This window comes from Narcine bancroftii, chromosome 5 (genome assembly GCF_036971445.1).
Source record: "Narcine bancroftii isolate sNarBan1 chromosome 5, sNarBan1.hap1, whole genome shotgun sequence".
In the NCBI taxonomy this organism is placed as follows: domain Eukaryota; kingdom Metazoa; phylum Chordata; class Chondrichthyes; order Torpediniformes; family Narcinidae; genus Narcine; species Narcine bancroftii.
Genome location: NC_091473.1, coordinates 181,956,077 through 181,976,390, shown reverse-complemented (window position 1 = coordinate 181,976,390; position 20,314 = coordinate 181,956,077). Strand labels below are relative to the sequence as shown.

Below are 20,314 nucleotides of genomic sequence, written 5' to 3'. Positions count from 1 at the left end.
AATTTAAGAAAGAATCACCATTCAGATGGCAAATGCAAGCAATGCAATACCTAGGTATACAAATAAATAAAAACCTCGGCCAACTATATAAACTCAATTATTATCCACTAATGAAAAAATTACAGGACGACTTAGAGCATTGGAAAGACATACCATTAACACTAATAGGAAGGATAAACTGTATTAAAATGAACATTTTCCCAAGGATACAATACCTATTTCAGGCATTGCCAATACACTTGACAGAGAAATTCTTCAAGGAGTTAAAGAAAATAATCAGGAAATTTTTATGGAAAGGGGGGAAACCGAGGATAGCACTAGATAAGTTAACAGAATGGTATAAACAAGGAGGCTTACAACTGCCAAACTTTAAAAATCATTATAGAGCCGCACAATTAAGATACCTATCAGATTTTTATCAAACAAGGGAAAAGCCAGATTGGACTAGATTAGAACTAGATAAAATAGGGGAGAAGATACCCGAACATATATTCTATAAATGGGATGAAAAATTGGTACAACGTAGGAATTCTCCAGTATTACATCATCTGCTCAATATTTGGAAGAAGATTCATGTAGAAAGGAATAAAACAAATTACCAACTACCAAAACTAATATTGACGCAAAATCAGCTAATCCCTTTTACAGTAGATAACCTTTCCTTTAGAGAATGGGAGAAAAAAGGGATCAAAAGAATAGAAAATTGCTTTTCGGGAAATAAATTATTATCCTTTGAACAAATGAAGGATAAATATAATATAACTCACGATACAGTGTTGGCATACTACCAACTGAAATCTTACTTTTTAAAAAATTTTTTTATTTTTCACACCATAAACCACATTAACCATGATACACACCTTTTCCTTTTCAAATATATACAGTGCCATTTTCTGCTCCCCCCCTCCCCCCTCCCACCCTCCCTACCTCCCCCCTCCCGTCCATTCAAAGCACAAAATCTAGGATACATTAAACCAGTCAAACAATGTTGTCATTCAATAAAAATAAACAAGAAATTCCACTGAGTCAATTCTTTTCATTTCTTTCTCCTTTCGTTAATTTAGGTAGTGAATGTCCCCAGTAGGTTTTCTCTATTATGTTTCATGTATGGCTCCCATATTTGTTCAAATATTTCAATATTATTTCTTAAACTATATGTTATTTTTTCTAATGGAATACATTTATTAATTTCTATATACCATTGTTGTATTTTCAAATTATCTTCCGATTTCCAGGTTGATATAATACATTTTTTGCTACGGCTAGAGCTATCTTAACAAATCTTTTTTGTGCACCATCCAAATCAATTCCAAATTCTTGGTTTTTTATGTTACTTAGGAGGAAGATCTCTGGATTCCTTGGTATATTGTTTTCTGTAATTTTATTTAATATTTGATTTAGATCTTCCCAAAATTTTTCTACTTTCTCACATGTCCAGATTGCATGAATTGTTGTTCCCATTTCCTTTTTACATCGAAAACATCTATCAGATACTGTTGGGTCCCATTTATTTAACTTTTGAGGTGTAATGTATAGCCTGTGTATCCAGTTATATTGTATCATACGTAACCTTGTGTTTATTGTATTTCTCATGGTTCCGGAGCATAGTTTCTGCCATGTTTCATTCTTTATCTTTATGCTTAGATCTTGTTCCCATTTTTGTTTGGTTTTACCATTTGTTTCCTCATTCTCCTTTTATTGTAGTATAATATACATGTTTGTTATAAATTTTTTGATTATCGTTGTATCTGTAATCACATATTCAAAATTACTTCCTTCTAGTAACCTCAGACTGTTTCCCAATTTGTCCTTCAAGTAGGATTTCAGTTGGTAGTATGCCAACCTTGTATCGTCAGTTATATTATATTTATCCTTCAATTGTTCAAAGGATAATAGTTTATTTCCTGAAAAACAATTTTCTATTCTTTTGATCCATTTTTTCTCCCATTCTCTAAAGGAAAGGTTATCTATTGTACAAGGGATTAGCTGATTTTGTGTCAGTATTAGTTTTGGTAATTGATAATTTGTTTTATTTCTTTCTACATGAATCTTCTTCCAAATATTGAGTAGATGATGTAATACTGGAGAACTTCTATGTTGTACCAATTTTTCATCCCATTTATATAATATGTGTTCAGGTATCATTTCCCCTATTTTATCTAATTCTAATCTAGTCCAATCTGGCTTTTCCCTTGTTTGATAAAAATCTGATAGGTATCTTAATTGTGCGGCTCTATAATGATTTTTAAAGTTTGGCAGTTGTAAGCCTCCTTGTTTATACCATTCTGTTAACTTATCTAGTGCTATCCTCGGTTTCCCCCCTTTCCATAAAAATTTCCTTATTATTTTCTTTAACTCCTTGAAGAATTTCTCTGTCAGGTGTATTGGCAATGCCTGAAATAGGTGTAATATCCTTGGAAAAATGTCCGTTTTAATACAGTTTATCCTTCCTATTAGTGTTAGTGGTAAATCTTTCCAATGCTCTAAATCGTCCTGTAATTTTTTCATTAGTGGATAATAATTGAGTTTATATAGTTGACCGAGATTTTTATTTATTTGTATACCTAGGTATCTTATTGCTTGCATTTGCCATCTGAATGGTGATTCCTTCTTAAATTTTGAGAAAACCGCATCATTCATAGGCATTGCTTCACTTTTATTTATGTTAATCTTGTAACCCGACACTTCTCCATATTCCTTCAATTTCTTATATAATTCTTTTATTGATAGTTCTGGTTCTGTTAAGTATACTATAACATCATCCGCAAATAAACTGATTTTATATTCCTTGTCTTTTATTTTTATCCCTTTTATATTATTTTCTGTTCTTATCAATTCTTCTAGTGGTTCTATAGCTGGCGTGAACAATAAGGGTGATAGTGGGCATCCCTGCCTTGTTGATCTGCTTAAGTTAAATTGCTTTGATATATATCCATTTACTGTCACATTCGCCAATGGCCCCTAATATAATGCTTTAATCCAATTAATATACTTCTCTGGTAAACTGAATTTTTGCAATACTTTGAACAAATAATTCCATTCTACTCTGTCAAAGGCCTTCTCTGCGTCTAAAGCAACTGCTACTGTTGGCACTTTACTCACTTTTACTGCATGAATTAAGTTAAAAAATTTACAAATATTGTCTGTTGTGCGTCTTTTTTTAATAAATCCAGTTAGGTCTAAATTTACCATTTTTGGTACATACTCTGCTAATCTGTTTGCTAATAGTTTAGCTATTATCTTATAATCTGTGTTAAGTAAAGATATTGGTCTATATGACGCTGGTGCGAGTGGATCTTTCCCTTGCTTTAGTATTACTGTAATTATTGCTGTTTTACATTAATCTGGTAATCTTTGTGTTTTATCAATCTGGTTGATTACTTCCAGGAGGGGAGGAATTAATAAAACTTTAAATGTTTTATAGAATTCTATTGGGAATCCATCCTCTCCTGGTGTATTATTATTTGGTATTTTTTTTAATTATCTCTTGTATTTCTACTATTCCAAATGGTTCTGTTAATTTATTTTGTTCCTCTATTTGTAGTTTTGGTAGTTCAATTTTAGTTAGAAATTCATCTATTTTCCCTTCTTTCCCTTCATTTTCAGTTTGGTATAATTGTTCATAGAATTCTCTAAAATTTTCCTTGACTCCTTTGGATTATATGTGATTTGTTTGTCTTTTTTCCTTGATGCCAATACCATTTTCTTTGCTTGTTCTGTCTTAAGCTGCCATGCTAGAATTTTGTGCGTTTTTTCCCCTAGTTCATAATATTTCTGTTTTGTCTTCATTATATTCTTCTCCACCTTATATGTTTGTAGTGTTTCATATTTTATTTTTTTATCTGCCAATTCTCTTCTTTTAGTTGTATCTTCCTTCATTGCTAATTCTTTTTCTATATTTACTATTTCCCTTTCCAAGTGCTCTGTTTCCTGATTATAGTCCTTCTTCATCTTGGTTACATAACTTATTATTTGCCCTCTAATGAACGCTTTCATTGCATCCCATAGTATAAACTTATCTTTCACTGATTCCGTGTTTATTTCAAAATACATTTTAATTTGTCTTTCAATGAATTCTCTAAAATCCTGCCTTTTGAGTAACATGGAGTTTAATCTCCATCTACACATTCTTGGAGGGATATCCTCTAACTTTATTGTCAATATTAAGGATGAATGGTCCGATAATATTCTAGCTTTATATTCTGTTTTTCTTACTCTATCTTGCATACGAGCTGATAACAAAAATAGGTCTATTCTTGAGTATGTTTTATGTCTAGCCGAGTAATATGAATATTCCTTTTCCTTTGGGTGTTGTTTCCTCCATATATCCAAAAGTTGCATTTCTTCCATCGATTTAATTATAAATTTGGTTACTTTGTTCTTTCTGTTAATTTTTTTCCCAGTTTTGTCCATATTCGAATCCAAATTCAGGTTGAAATCCCCTCCTATTAATATGTTCCCTTGCGTATCTGCTATCTTCAAAAAAATATCTTGCATAAACTTTTGATCTTCTTCGTTAGGTGAATATACATTGAGTAGATTCCAAAACTCCGAATATATCTGACATTTTATCATTACATATCTCCCTGCTGGGTCTATTATTTCCTCTTCTATTTTAATTGGCACATTTTTACTAATTAATATAGCTACTCCTCTTGCTTTTGAATTATACGACGCTGCTGTTACGTGTCCTACCCAATCTCTCTTTAATTTCTTGTGCTCCAATTCAGTTAAATGTGTTTCTTGCACAAATGCTATATCAATTTTTTCTTTTTTCAGTAAATTTAGCAGTTTCTTCCTTTTAATTTGGTTATGTATTCCATTAATATTTAAAGTCATATAGTTCAGCGTAGCCATTTTATACTTTGTTTATCTTCCCTTTCTTTTTCTCCATCATTACCTTTCCTTCTTATCCATTTCTGCTTTCTTGTTTTGAACACTTTATAAGACAACATTTCTAAAACATCAAACATTTTCCCTATTCTCCTATTTAAAACTTCTTTAACCCCATTCTCCCTTCCCCCTCCTGAGTTGTCCTTTATCCCTTGTCGTGCAACCACATCTCCCCTCTCCATTTGGATTTGCAAATTCACTCACAAACGTCAGCTGATTTTGCAGTGACCGTAACTCCTCCCCACCCAGCCCCCCCCAGAAAGGATTTCAATTTTCATATGTAACAAACGTCACTCTTTTAATTCCCTCCTTATTTCCTCTATTCCATTTCCCTCCCTTATTAATTCTTGTCTGTACTCTATATATTTTCCTCTAAATACGGATACATTCATGTATGCACACTATATATATATATATATATATATATATATATATATACACACATATACCCCTTTACACACATATATATAGTTCGTGGTCATCTTTACTCTTATTACATGTCTTCATCTCTCTGCTTGTTTTGTAGTTGTTCTGCAAATTTCCTTGCTTCCTCTGGATCCGAGAATAGTCTGTTTTGTTGCCCTGGAATAATTATTTTAAGTACCGCTGGGTACCTTAACTTAAATTTATATCCTTTTTTCAATAAGATCATTTTCGCTGTATTGAACTCCTTCCTCTTCTTCAGGAGTTCAAAACTTATGTCTGGATAGAAAAACATTTTTTTGACCTTTATATTCCAGTGGCTTTTTGTCCTCTCTTACTTTCTTCATTGCTTTCTCCAATATATTTTCTCTTGTTGTATATCTTAAGAATTTTACTAAAATGGATCTTGATTTTTGCTGTGGTTGTGGTTTCGGGGCTAAAGCTCTATGTGGCCTCTCTATTTCCATTTCTTCCTGTAATTCTGATCTTCCCGGACCCTGGGGATCCAATCTTTTATAAATTCTCTCATATTCTTGCCTTCTTCATCTTCCTTAAGACCCACTATCTTTATATTATTTCTTCTATTATAGTTTTCTATTATATCTATCTTCTGAGCTAACAGCTCCTGTGCTTCTTTAGCTTTTTTATTAGATTCTTTTAATTTCTCTTTGAAGTCTTTTACTTCCATATCTACAAATGTTTCTCGTTTTTCCATATTTTCCACTCTTTTTGCCAATTCTGATATGGCCATTTCCATTTTATTCATTTTTTCTTCTGCACTCTTAATTCTTCTTTTTATCTGATTAAATTCTTGTAATTGCCATTCTTTCATTGATTCCATATATTCTTTAAAAAAAGATACATCCATTGTCTTGCTTTTCTCTTCTTCTTCCACTTCTTTCTGTTCTTCTTCTTCTTCTTCCTCCTCTGGATTGACCATCTGTTGTTTCCTTGTTTTCTTTTTACCCTCTTCTTTCTTGTTGTCGTTATTGTCCGTGTTCTGCACCTGCTGCTGTGCTGCAGGTGTCTCTCTCAGCTGTGGAGATCGACTCCGCAGCTGTTCCCCCCTCCCGTCAGTGTGTTTTTTTTTTATGCGCATGCGCGGTTGCGCACTTTTACTCGGCTCTGTGAGCCATTTTTGTAGTCCCGAGCCCGGGACCTCCACTGACCTTTGGGAGCGGGCCTCTCTCTCCGCGGCGGGCCTCTTCGGACAGGTAAGGCCTTCACCTTCTTCTTCCTACGTCTTTCCTTCTTCTTTTCTTCCCGTTGTTTTTGGTTTTTCTTTCTTCGCTGCCATTTTCTTCACACTTTTACTTTCACTTTGTTTTGGTTTTTAAGTTTGTGCCTTTGCTTTTTCTCTATCTTTTTTTTACTTTTCTGGAGAGGGCTGGAGTTCCCCTACCGGCCACTACTCCATCACGTGACTCCCACCACTGAAATCCTACTTGAAGGACAAATTGGGAAGCAGTCTGAGGTTACCAGAGGGAAGTAATTTTGACTATGTGATTACAGACACAATGATAATCAAAAAATTTATAACAAACATGTATATTAAACTACAAGAAAAGGTGAATGAGGAAACAAATGGTAAAACTAAACAAAAATGGGAACAAGATCTAAACATAAAGATAAAGAAGGAAACATGGGAGAAGTTATGCTCAGGAACTATGAGAAATACAATAAATACGAGGTTACGTACGATACAATATAACTGGATACACAGGCTATACATTACACCTCAAAAGTTAAATAAATGGGACCCAACAGTATCTGACAGATGTTTTTGCTGTAAAAAGGAAATGGGAACAACAATTCATGCAATCTGGACATGTGAGAAAGTGAAAAAATTTTGGGAAGATCCAAGCCAGATATTAAATAAAATCACAAAAAGAAATATACCAAAAAACCCAGAGATCTTCCTTCTAAGTAACATAAAAAACAAAGAATTTGGAATTGATTTGGATGGTGCACAAAAAAGATTTGTTAGGATAGCCCTAGCTGTAGCAAAAAAATGTATTATGTCAGCCTGAAAATTAGAAGATAACTTGAGAATACAACAATGGTATATAGAAAGGAATTTTCTATATTCCACTAGAAAAAATAACATATAATTTAAGAAATAATATTACAATATTTGAACAAATATGGGAGCCATACATGAAACATAATAGAGAAAACCTACCGGGGACATCTACCACCTAAAATGACAGAAGGAGAAGAGAATGAAAAGAACTGACTCAGTGGAATTTCTTGTTTGTTTTTATTGCGTGACAACATTGTTTGATGGGTTTAATGTATCTTAGATTCTGAACTTTAAATTAATGGGAGGGGAGGTAGGGAGGGTGGATGGGAAGGGGGGGGGAGAAAACAACACTGTATAAATTTGAAAAAGAAAATGTATGTATCTTGATCAATGTGGTTTATAGTGTGAAAATTAAAAATTTAAAAAAAAAACCTGGTGTGGGCGAGTCCTGCAGTCCCGTGACCTCTTTCCAGATGGCAGCAGCGAGAACAGAGAGTGTGCCAGGCGGGATGGATCCTTAACGATCACTGCTGCTCTCCGATGGCAGCGTCCTCCGTAGACATTCTTGACGGTGGGGGAGGGCTTTGCCTGCAATGTCCTGGGTTGTGCTCACTACCTTTTGCAGGGCTATATGCTCAGGGGAGGTATTGGTGTCCCTGTGATGCAGGGCACTTTCCACTGCACCTCTGTAGAACTTTGCCAGGGTTTCTGGTGTCGCGCCAAACGTCCGCCAACTCCTGAGGAATTCGGGGCACTGATGTGCTGTCTTCATGATGCCGTTAGTGTGTTGGGTCTCCTCCCTAGAACTTACACTTGACCACCCTCTCCACCTCTGACCCTTAATGATCACCAGATCGTACTCTCCCACCCAGATTGAAAAACCGCAAATGTTCTGACACTGGCTCCCTTAAAACCTGTGCTGCCTAATTGCATCCAAATTAACCTACATCCCGGGACGTTTTCGAATGGTGGGAGAAACTGGAGCCCCCGGAGGAAGCCCACGCAGACACGGGGAGAATGTAGAAACTCAGGACAGATTCTGGGTGCTGTGCTGTAATGGCAATGCGCTAACCCATGTGTCTCAAAACTAAAAGGAAAATTCCAGAATCTCTCTTCTCTGCTGGGCTGACGTTGGAAATAGAATGAATTATTAACTTGTGCAACAGGCAGTGATTGGGTGCGATCTTGTTGGCTAAATCACCCTGCTTTGGGTGATTTTCATAAATTACCTGGACGAAGAGGCGGGAAAGACGGGTCAGCGCATTTGTGGGTAACATGAAGGTTGGAGGAGTCGTGGATGGAGCTGAAGGTCAAACAGGATACAGACGGGATGTAGAGTCAGGCCGAGAAGTGGCAGATGGCGTTCAATCCGGACAAGCGTGAGGTGATGCATTTTGGAAGGACACTGAGTGCAGGGTTAATGGTCGGATGCTTTAAGATTTGGACCTTGGGGTCCAAATCCATGCATCCCTCAAGGTGGCCACGCAGGTTGATAGGACAGTTCAGAAGGTCGATGGAACACTCGGATTCACAAGTCAGGGGACTGAGTTCAGGAGCCAAGAGGTCATGTTGCAACTTGACAAATCTCTGGTGAGACCGCACTTGGGTTCAGTTCTGGTCACCTCATTACAGGAAGGATGTGGAGGCTGTGGAGAGGGGGCAGAGGAGATTCACCAGGATGTTGCCTGAATTGGGAAACAAGTCTTATGAGGCAAGGTTAGCAGAACTGGGAAAATTCTCCTTGGAGAGCAGAAGGATCAGAGGTGACTTAATCGAGGTCGACAAGATTCTGGATAAGGGTAGACAACCAGCACCTGTTTCCCAGGGCGGGAGCAGCAAACACCACAACGTGAAGGGAGAGATGTTCAGGGGAGACGTCAGGGGCGTTTTTTTTTAAACACAGAGTTGTGGGTGCCTGGGATGCCTTGTCGGGGGTGGTGGTGGAGGCTGGAACATTAAGGATATTTAAGAGAATCTTAGACAGGCTCAAGGATGGGTGATGGGATAGGGAGGGCTTAGGAATATATGGGTTAGCACAACATCGAGGGCTGAAAGGCCTGAGCTGTGGTGTAGCATTCTATGTTATCCATAGAGTGAAAGGGCAGTTCTGAACAGATGTCCCTAAGATGGATCAGGGGCAGGAAAAAGATTGATTTCCCTTTGCAACCGGCCACAACACTGCCCCCTGATTGACTGTCGCTCACCTTCATCCACTGCAGGGCAGCTGATGGGTTGCCTCCCCGAGAGGTGCAGGTTAGCTTGAGGTTGTTCCCAACTCGGAGCAGGTGGCCATCGTAACCTTTGACCTTTGGCTTCTGCGGGGGATCTGGGAGGAGTGAAACAGAGTTCAGGGTGGGAGAGGGAGATGGAGAAGGAGTGAGGGGGTCAAAGAGTTGGAGAAGGGGAGGGTAGAGGGGGAGGAGGGGGTTAGGGGACCAACCGAAAGGCCTCCTATCCTTTCCCTCTGTATAACAGGACAGAGAGAAGGGTTGAACAGCTTCAGCTCTATTCCAAGCTCCTGAATTCCAGCTCTTTCACACATCCTGGAATCTCCCACCCCCATCTCCTACAGCACATATGTCAAACTCAGGCCCGCGGGCCAAATTTGGCCCGTGATATAATTATATTTGGCCCGCAAGATCATATCAAATATGTATTAGAGCTGGCCCGCTGGCCGCCGCGCCAGTCTAGCACATGCACAGCTAATACTACAAATCCCAGAATGCTTTGCAAATGCATTGGCACCGGCCCGTCAGCCCGCTAATCGCCCCCACCTCCTCTCTTTACTTTTATTAGCATCTGCGACCTGTCGCCTCACTCACATGTAATAAACCCCTTACGAAAAATGGCCAAACGAAAGACAGAAAACAGGACCTTTCAACACAGGTGGGAGGCAAACTCTGACCCCAGAGTTTGATGAACTTGCATCTAAGAAGAGATGCCAAGTATCTGGTTTAGACCCAGGTGCATCAGAGTAAATCACAGTGTAGCAAGCTAAGCTTGGATTCATATTTTCTTTGGTTAACTTTGGACTGTTCATAGTTGAAAGATTGGATTTTCATTGAAGCAAGTTGTTATTTTTTTGACGTTGGCTTGTGAAAAAATACATTTAAAAGGAGCTTAAAGGCAATAGAGAAATATTATTTATTGAATATTTTAGTTCTCATTTGTTAATGCTTCTTCTGGAAAGAGTTTAACCAAAACTATTATTAAACATTTATTTTAATAAGAAAAAGTTTAACATTACATATGTTGAAAGAAGAGAAAACATGCAGATGTTGTTGAAAATTTTCAATAAATATTTAGTTTGGCCCACGACTTAGTCCAAGTTTTTAATTTTGGCCCTCTGTGAATTTGAGTTTGACACCTCTGTCCTACACGAAGACCGCACACCACTCTGCCATTCTCCCGTCATTCCCAGTAATGGAATTGGCAGAGATTGAAATGCTGATTTCACAACGTGCCTAAGTGATTCCGATCGTCGAGAGACTTACACAGGACATTCATGGAGAAAGTGGTGATCTTGGGTTCTGTGAGGGCCTCATTGATGGCTGAGCACCTCAGTTCCTTCCCGTTGTCAGAGGGTTCAGCGATAAATCTACCAAAACAAGATATCCCGACGTAAAGTGTTCTCCCTGCCCTGGGAACCTGTGGCAGGAGTGTCGCTCTGCATCCGACAGAGTGTGTGATGGGATGGTGCGGAGGGAGCTTCACTCTGTGTCTGACGCCGGGAGTGTGTGATGAGAGGGTGCGGAGGGAGCATCACTCAGTGTCTGACCCCGGGAGTGTGTGACGGGACAGTGCGGAGGGAGCTTCACTCTGTGTCTGACGCCGGGAGTGTGTGATGAGAGGGTGCGGAGGGAGCTTCACTCGGTGTCTGACCCCGGGAGTGTGTGACGGGACAGTGTGGAGGGAGCTTCACTCAGTGTCTGACTCCGGGAATGTGTGATGGGATAGTGTGGAGGGAGCTTCACTCGGTGTCTGACCCCGGGAGTGTGTGACGGGACAGTGCGGAGGGAGCTTCACTCGGTCTCTGACCCCGGGAGTGTGTGATGAGAGGGTGCGGAGGGAGCATCACCCAGTGTCTGACTCCGGGAATGTGTGACGGGACAGTGCGGAGGGAGCTTCACTCGGTGTCTGACCCCGGGAGTGTGTGACGGGTCAGTGCGGAGGGAGCTTCACTCGGTCTCTGACCCCAGGAGTGTGTGACGGGACAGTGCGGAGGGAGCTTCACTCAGTCTCTGACCCCGGGAGTGTGTGACGGGACAGTGCGGAGGGAGCTTCACTCGGTCTCTGACCCCGGGAGTGTGTGACGGGACAGTGCGGAGGGAGCTTCACTCGGTCTCTGATCCCGGGAGTGTGTGACGGGACAGTGCGGAGGGAGCTTCACTCGGTGTCTGACCCCGGGAGTGTGTGACGGGACAGTGCGGAGGGAGCTTCACTCAGTGTCTGACCCCGGGAGTGTGTGACGGGACAGTGCGGAGGGAAGATTACCTGCTCCTGGAGTTGATGGGAGTCCTCATGCTCTGCTCACCTGAAAGTGGACACTGTGCTGAAGACTTTGTCCTTTGAACCTTGAATGACCAAGGTTTCTGCTGTAGAAATCTCCACTCCATCTGTGATCAAATTTGTCAAAAGCAAAATCTAGTTGGTAATCTTCTTGGGATAAATAGTTGGGAGCTTCCTTTGAGGGGGAAGGCTATCAGTTATTCATAGGGGCAACGAGCTCGCTTCAATCCCCCTTCTTCCTCATCCCGTCTCCCTCCCTTGCCCCCCCTCTTTCTCTCTCCCCCCTCGCTACCCCCCTCCATCCCGTCCATTCCCCCACCACTCCCCTCTCTCTCTTTCTCCCTTAACTCTCTGTCCCCCTCTTTCTCCCCCCTCATCTTTCTCCCCATTGTCACTCTCTCTTTCTCTTGTCCCTTTCTCCTCTCTCTCTCTCTCCCTCTATCCTACCCCACCCTCTCCCTCTCCTTTCACGGTCCCCCCTTTCTTTTGCCCCATCACCTCTTCCTCCCCCACTGGTCCCTCTCCCTCCCCACTCCCTCCTCTCTCTCTCACCCCTTCCCCATGCACTCTCTCCTTTCCCACGCCCTCTCCCCATCCCTCCTCTTTCTCCCTCTTTCCTCTCTCCCCTTCTCTCTATTTCCCCGTTTCTCAAACCCTTTCACTCCCCTCCTCTCTCCCCCTTCTCTCTATTTCCCCGTTTCTCATTCCCTTTCACTCCCCTCTCTTCCCCTCCTCTCTCTCCCTTTCACTCCCCTCTCTCCCCCTCCCCTTATCCCTCTTTTCCTTCTCTCCTCCTCCTCCTTCTCTCCCCCTCCTGCATCCCCTCCCCCAGCCCGCTCACTCTTGCTGAAGACGACACTCGACTCTGGTTTGGAATCGGCCGCGCAGCAGGTCAGCGAATACTCCTCGCCCGCCACCCAGTCCAGCACTTCCCCTGTGGCCAACTCCTGGAAACTCGGCGCTCCCGGGGGAACTGTGGGGGAGACAGGATTAGTTGAGACATAATTCAGGTGACAGATAATGCAGAGCGTTATATTCTACCCAGACCAAGATCTCCCAGCCAGAGAGGACGCCACTCCCTGAAATATACCCACCTGTTTTCAATGTGGAGGTTGACGCCTGGTTGGACACGCAGAGGAAAAGGGAAACTAAACGTGAGGCAGGTGTGGCAAAGTCCGACTGGGAGGAGAGTAGTGGGTGAGGGAAATATGTCGGACTAACTTGCAAATGTGGATCAGTGGCAGGCAGCGGGGATTTAATTTGTATTGAACATTGTGTACAGCAGAGACCAGGTGGGCCGAAGGGCATGTCCCTCGGAGGTACCGCTCCACATTTCTGTCTGTCAGAGGTAAAGAGAGAGTGTGTATGTGTGTGTACACGATTGTGTGATTATGTGTGGGTGGGTCGGTCAGTGTGTGGCAGTTTCACCGAGTTAACAGACCACGATTGCTCTCTACCCCTCCCCTCCTCCCTTCCCATCCCCACGCCATCACCTCCCCTCCTCCCCACCACCCTTCCCTCCCCATCCTCCTCTCTCTGTAATCCCTCTCTCCCCTCCACTACCCTCATCTCCTCTCCCCCTCTTCTCCCACCTCTCCCCTCCTCCCACCACCTTCCCTCTCCATCAGCTTCAACTCCTCCCCACCCCCCTCCCCCACTTCCCCTCCCCACCCCTGATCTGATCACTCACCCAATACCTCGAGCCAGGCCATTTGGGACACGATTCCAAGACTAGCCCCCGACTGCCCAGCCTGACACTGGTACCAACCCTCGTCCGACAGCCTCACTCCTGACACCTGCAGGTGAAACACCCCTGGGCAGGGGACAGGAAGGGTCAAGAGGTCAGCCATCTCCAACCCACCATGGCGGACCAGCACGTGAAGTGAACGGGCTAGAAGGAGGGGCTGAATGAACTACTTTCCCCACCGTGTAACGAGTCAAGAGACAGAGGGGCTGAACAGCCATGGGATAGAACAGAAAGAGGGACTGAGCAGCCTCCTGTGAGAGAGAACGGAGAGAAGGGCCAGTATAAAAACACAGGAATGCTGGAAGAGTTCAGCCAGTCTCACAGCGTCCACAGGAGGTAAAGGTCTATGAACGACATTTCGGGCCTGAGCCCTCCCTCAAGGAAGAAGCAGGAAATCTCAGCGTCCCAGACAGTCCTTCCAAGTGAAGCAACACATGTGTATCCGCGATATCCTCCATTCAGCGCTCCCGTGGTGGCCTCGTCTAGGCACCCAGACAGCGCAGTCACAGACCATGACAGCTCATGTGCCCCCCACAATTTACACCCCATTAACCTACAACCTTCCCTCTGGAACGTTTTTAAAGGGTGGGAGGAAACCGGAGCCCCCCTCCCTCTGGAGAAAACCCACACAGACAGACTCCTCACAGACGATGGGCCGGGGGTGGATTCGAACCCATGCCCCGATCGCTGGCGCTGTAAAGGTGTGGGTCCAACCGTGCCGACCACATCGCCGCCTACATCAGCGGGGGGGGGGGGCTGGGAGATCGCTTGGCTGAGCACCCTCGCCCCGTCCACAGCAGTGACAGGGGCCGACCACTTCAACCCCACGCCGACATCACCCCGTGGCCTCCTGTGCCACGTGTGCAGACATCCGATGTGCAAATTTCGGGTCCTGGGACAAAAGTATGTGGGCACTGAATGCTTGTGTAAATGTAAACGTGAAATGGTTTCCAGATAATTTGGCACAGCCTCTCTCTCACGGCTTATAAAACTGTACCAGCTTGTTTTAATATAACACAGGTATGACCGCTTTCTACGAAGTAACTGTGATAGAACAGATCTATCACCAATGTACATAGTGTATATAGTTACTGTATCTAGACTGTGCTTACAGCGATTGCCTGAGAGCTAAGCCACACCTATTGTCTGGGCCTTAAAGGGTTGTGTCCCTAGCCAGGTCGGATCATTCCGGACTGGTCGGCCACCTGTGAAGAGCTCCGGTCTTTTGCTAATAAAAGCCTTGGTTTGGATCAACAAGTCTTTGGTTCTTTCGACGAGCTCTACAGTAACATATTTCAATTTTATTCTATCCTTTGAACTGGGTCGCTGACCTTTTGTGCGCACGTTAATCTCCTTTGTGCGTTGGTGGAAATGAAGAGGAAGCAGTCTCGTGTTCTGACCCACCAAGGACACCCGTAAATTGGAGGAACAACACCTGATTTTCCGTCCGGCCGCTCTCGAACTGGACGGCGACTTCCCCGGTTTCTGCTCGCCCTTCCCCGTTCTCCCTCCCTTCCCCATCCCTCTGCCTCCTTTCCTCCAGCTCCCCGCCCACCCACTCACAGAGCCATCCCCCGCAACCCGCCCGGACTTTCTGCCTGTGGGACCGTGCTCCTTCCCCCCCACCCCCACCCCGATCATTTTGTTCAAGCATTTCTGGTCTCCCGACTCAAGGAAGGACGTCCTGGCTGCGGAGGGGGCGCAGAGGGGGTTCACCGGGTCGATTCCAGAGATGGGGGGGTGGGGTCAGGTCAACCTATGAGGGGAGACTGGACTCGCTGGGATTTAGAAGAATGAGAGGGGATTTTATTAGAACTGTATAAAATTATGTAAGGCAGGGATAAGATAGAGGTAGGTGGGTTGTTCCCATGGGGGGTGGGGGAGACCAGAACCAGGCGACACAGCCTCAAGATTCAGGGGAGTAGATTCAGGACGGAGATGAGAAAGAACTGCTTTTCCCAGAGGGTGGGGACAGAGCCAAGGTGCTCAATGAAGCATCTCCCAGTCTGCGTCCAGTCTCTCCGATGTAGAAGAGACCACAGCAGGAGCCCTGGATGCCGTACACGACCACACGTTGCTTCACATGGAAGGATTCTTTGAGGCTCCGAATGGCGGTGAAGGAGAAGGTGTGGGAGAAAATGGAGGAGGGAGGGACTGAACGGTCTTCTTGTCCCCTGAAACGATCGATACTCAGTACCTGCGGCCTCGTCACCGGTCACGCTGTAGCGCGGAAACCCAGGGAGATCCCGTCCTGGACCCAAAAGCAGTCCATCCTTCATCCACTGAACCACTCCAGAGGGAGCCTCGACCTCACACTCTAGCATGCTGACCTCACCCTCAATGGAGGTCACGTTCTGTGGCTCCTTCAGAAACCACTGCCTCGACGCCCCACCTGCTGAGAGAAATCCAACAAGGCATGTCCGACCCCTCGAATGTGTGATGGGACGGTGCGGAGGGAGCTTCAATCTGTGTCCGAGCCCGGGAGTGGGTGATGCGACGGTGCAGAAGTAGCTTCACTCTGTGTCTGACCCCAAGAGTGTGTGATGGTCCTCTACCCTTCCTCTCTCCCCATCTCTCTCTCTCTCCCCCTCTCTCTCTCTACCCATCTCCCCCTTTCTCTTCCCCCTCTCTTGTCTCAACACCCTCACCCCTTCTCCCCTTTCACACCCCCTTGTTTCCCCTCCTAGTGCACACTCAGGTGGTCAAGGTGAGGACACCCCCCACCCAGGGAGGGAAGGGGAAGTTTGAGGGTGATGGGCTTCAGGGGTGATATCCTGGTGGGATATTTGGGAAGGAGGAATGAAAGGGTGGAGTTGGGGAACCCCCAGGATCTGGGAACAGAATGGATAAGATGGCGAGAGGCTCAGGGCTAGCCACCCCTCCCAGCTTCCACTTCTGTACTGACCCTGGGGTGTGGGGAGATCAGACTATGGCCAGACCCCTGACTCACCTGCAACCTGAGACAGGAACAGCAAGAAGACCAGCCAAGACCGCGTCTCTGCAATGTGAGCAGCAAGCCAACGACGGGACGAACAGCCGTCTTCCTGGTCGTCTGTGTCTGGAAGTGGGTGACCCATCTTGAGGCACCAGGCTGTTGTAACCAATGGGTCAGAGTGTGAGTGAACCTTCCCCACTACCCTGGATGGAGTTAGTCCATGCACTCTACATCACCACATTTCCCACATCTACAAGGCATGGGTCAGGAGTGTGAGGGAACATTCTGCATGCTTCTGAGAGTGATTAGTCCATGCACTCTGCATTTGCCACATGAACCCTGTCTACAAGGCATGGCTTAGATATGTGGGGAACACTCCCCACTGCACTGAGTGGAGTTAGTCCAATCCAGGGCAACTACCATATTATCCCCATCTTCCAGGCATTGGTTATTTTTGTGAGGAAACACTCCCCAAACCTCTGGGTGGAGTTAGTCCATGCACTCCACATCCGCAACATTCCCCCCCCCCCCATCTACAAGACTCAGGAGTGAGGGAACTTTCCCCCTACCTCCACTGGGTAGAGTTAGTCCATGCACTCCATATCTGCCACACTTACCATGATCTACAAGGCACAAGTGAGGGGTGTCAGGGAATGTGGAGTTAGTCCACGCACTCCACATCCACCACACATCACAATCTACAAGGCATAAGTCAGGGATGTCAGGGAATGCAGTTAGTCCATGCACTCCACATCCGCCACATTGCCCGCCATCTGCAAAGCGTGGGTCAGAAGTGTGAGGGAACACTCCCCACTCCCAGTGGATGGAGTTAGTCTATGCACTCCACATCCACCACACTTACCACGATCTATAAGGGAACACAGAGTTAGTCCGTGCACTCCGCATCTGAGCATGTGTGCGAGGGGGAGTGTGTTCCAGAGCACGAATGTGTCCTGGGGTAGCAAATATATCTCCGGGGGGGAGTGAGAGTGTCCGGGGGGGACGCAAGTGTGTCGGCAGGGGGTGCGAGAGTGTTGGGGGAAAGCATGTGGAGGACGGGTGTCTTGGGGATGAGTGTGTCGGGGAGGTTGAGTGAGTTTGGGGACCAGCGTGTCCGGAGATGAGTGGGTCAGTTTGTGAGTGGGCAAGTGTGTCAGGGGGAGAGAGAGGAGGAGAGAGAGAGAGAGAGAAGGAAGGGAAGAGAGAGAGAAGGGGAGAAAGGGAGGGGGGAGAGAGAAAGAAGGAAAGAAAGAGAGAGGGTGGAGGGGAGAGAGACCCTTTTTACACTGAAAAGCCACATTATTGCTGTATCCATGACCTATCTCTGGAAGCCGGCTTTAACAGAAAAAAGCCATGTCCATTAATCCATTTACGCTGGCTTGCCAAACCAAAAGAGACTGGATGTTTAGCACAGCAGCATCATCGCCTAGTGTGATGTTAACATAGAATATAGCAAGTACAGGCCATTCGGTCTTCAAAGTTGTGCTGACCCCTTTATCCCTTCCTAAAAAAATTACTAAACCCTCTCTACCCCGTAACCCTCGATTTTCTTTTCATCTGTGGCCCTGTCTTAAATGCCCCTTATGTTCCAGCCTCCACCACCACCCCTGGCAACACATTCTAGGCCCCCACAACTCTCTGTATCTCCCCTCACCTTGTCCGTCCCCAGGTATTTGCTCTTCCCACCCTGGAAAGCAGGCACTGGCCGTCCACCCTGTCTATGCCTCTCAGAATCTTGTTGACCTCGATCAAGTCTCCTCTCGTCCTTCTTCACTCCAAAGAGAAAAGTCATCGTGTGAAGAAAAGAATCTGATTTGGTGGGTTTGGCCCACATGGGTTTGCAATCACACGTAGCATATTTTGTTGAAGAATATGGGCAAATGTTTACAGGAATAAAACCTCCCCTCTTTCCATTCCCCTCCCCAGTCCCTCCCCTCTCTCTACCTGCTCCCTCTCCCCATTCCTTCTCTCCCGTTCCCTTTCCCTCTCCTGTCTCCCCTTCATCTGCCTTCCCCTTTCCCTCTCCTTTTCCCCTTCCCGCTTTCCCCTCTCAGTTTTTAAGGGGTACAGGAAAATGTTAAACATACAGTAAGTGTGCACTGTTTAACATTTTCCCACCCACTTTTATAAATTACATGCATTTTATTCCCGTTAACGTTTTCCCACGGTCTCTAATTGTTGCGTCCAGACCCAGCAACATTCGCACACTATGCACTGGTTGAGTCGCCTGGTCGACTCGCTGTGAACCTGTGAACTGTTAGAGTCACCTGGTCTACTCACTGTGAACCTAAACACTGGTAGAGTGGCCTGGTCGACTCGCTGTGAACCTGTGAACTGTTAGAGTCACCTGGTCTACTCACTGTGAACCTAAACACTGGTAGAGTGGCCTGATCGACTCGCTGTGAACCTGTGAACTGTTAGAGTCACCTGGTCTACTCACTGTGAACCTAAACACTGGTAGAGTGGCCTGGTCTGCTCACTGTGAACCTATTACGATGAACCTTTTCTGGACCCAATATCTTCCATTGACCCAACAAAACAGTTCGCCCATTTTAGACTGGCCCCGCATCGATACGCTCCACCATTGATTCCTACCTACCTTGGCGGATCGAAGACGGGCAAATCTAGACCACACCCCCCTCCCTCCAAAATCGACCTTCCATGCTTTCACACAGCGCTCGATAGGCGGGTAATACCCGACTGTGTAAAGAGAGAGCGTGAGCTGGGGGGGGGGGGGGGGGGATGTTTAATGGAAACCGGAGATATCGACGTTAATCCCATCCAGTTGGAGGCGGCCCAGACGGAAGATGAGGTATTGTTCCTCCAGTGTGCGGGTGGTCTCAGTCTGGCCGTGCACATCACCATGGACGGCGTGGGATTGGCCACTGGGAGATCCACGCTAGTGCAGCGGACAGAACCGAGGTGCCCAGCCAAGTGACCTCCCAGTCTGCGTCCGGTCTTTCCGACATAGAGACGACCACAGCGGGAGCCCCGGAGGCTGTAGACGACCTCCTGCAAATTCACAAGTGAAACTTTGCTTCACTTGGAAGGAGCGTTTAGGGCCCTGGATGGGGGTGAGGGAGGGGATTTGGGCGCAAGTGGAGCATCTCCTGCGACCATCGGGGTAGATACCAAGGGGACGATTGGTGGGGAGGGGAGAGGGGAATATGTGTCCAGTGGTGGGATCGCGTAGTAGGTGGCAGAAATGGCAGAGGACGATGTGTTGGAGGCTGGTGAGTGAGGACAAGGGAGTCCTGCCCTTATTGTGCATGAGGGTGAAGGGGTCCAGGGCAGATGTGTGGCTATGACAGACACCAGTCTGTGCACACAGATCCCCGCACCGGCCGGCTAGCAGTTAACCGCACTCCCAACCTCCTGGGATTCATTAAAGCTTTTAATTAAATGTCCTCCTCCTCCTCTCCCAGAGAATTTCAGTCATCTCACTCCCTTACCAGACACTTCCTGCCCTTGCCCCCTTCACCGAAATCCTGGACCAGCCTCAAACCTAATGTCTCCCCGCCAGGCACCTCGATACAACCCTCCATTCTGCGCTGTGAACTGGTTCCCGACAATCACTGACCCCACCGCATACCCCAGCACACCTCCCCTCCCTCCTTCCCTCTCTCTCTCCCCATCCCTTTATCTCCTCTCCCCTCTCTCCCACCCATTCTCCCCGTTACCCCCTCTCCCTAATCCCTCCAACTCACCAGCCTGTAGACAACGGTACCTTCTCTGGGACCCAGCACTCTGTGCCCAGTCACAGACACCCACCCACCCATACATC

At 45.7% G+C, this 20,314-nt stretch overlaps 1 protein-coding gene across 4 annotated transcripts in view; it reads right to left on the bottom strand.

The window, feature by feature from the left end:
- nphs1 (NPHS1 adhesion molecule, nephrin) overlaps positions 1–20,313 on the bottom strand; it is a 70,278-nt gene extending 49,965 nt beyond the window's left edge. For 3 of the 4 annotated variants that reach the window (XM_069940016.1, XM_069940019.1, XM_069940018.1), the window contains exons 1-8: positions 20,238–20,313; positions 16,546–16,686; positions 15,793–15,990; positions 13,539–13,661; positions 12,690–12,821; positions 11,874–11,955; positions 10,834–10,937; positions 9,544–9,665 (exon numbers count right to left, since the gene is read on the bottom strand). In XM_069940016.1, coding sequence (XP_069796117.1) covers positions 9,544–9,665; positions 10,834–10,937; positions 11,874–11,955; positions 12,690–12,821; positions 13,539–13,661; positions 15,793–15,990; positions 16,546–16,686; positions 20,238–20,313 — 978 coding nt within the window. The remainder of the gene's footprint in view (positions 1–9,543; positions 9,666–10,833; positions 10,938–11,873; positions 11,956–12,689; positions 12,822–13,538; positions 13,662–15,792; positions 15,991–16,545; positions 16,687–20,237) is intronic. The other variant, XM_069940017.1, reaches the window with a different exon arrangement.
- Between the last annotated feature and the right edge of the window lies 1 nt (position 20,314).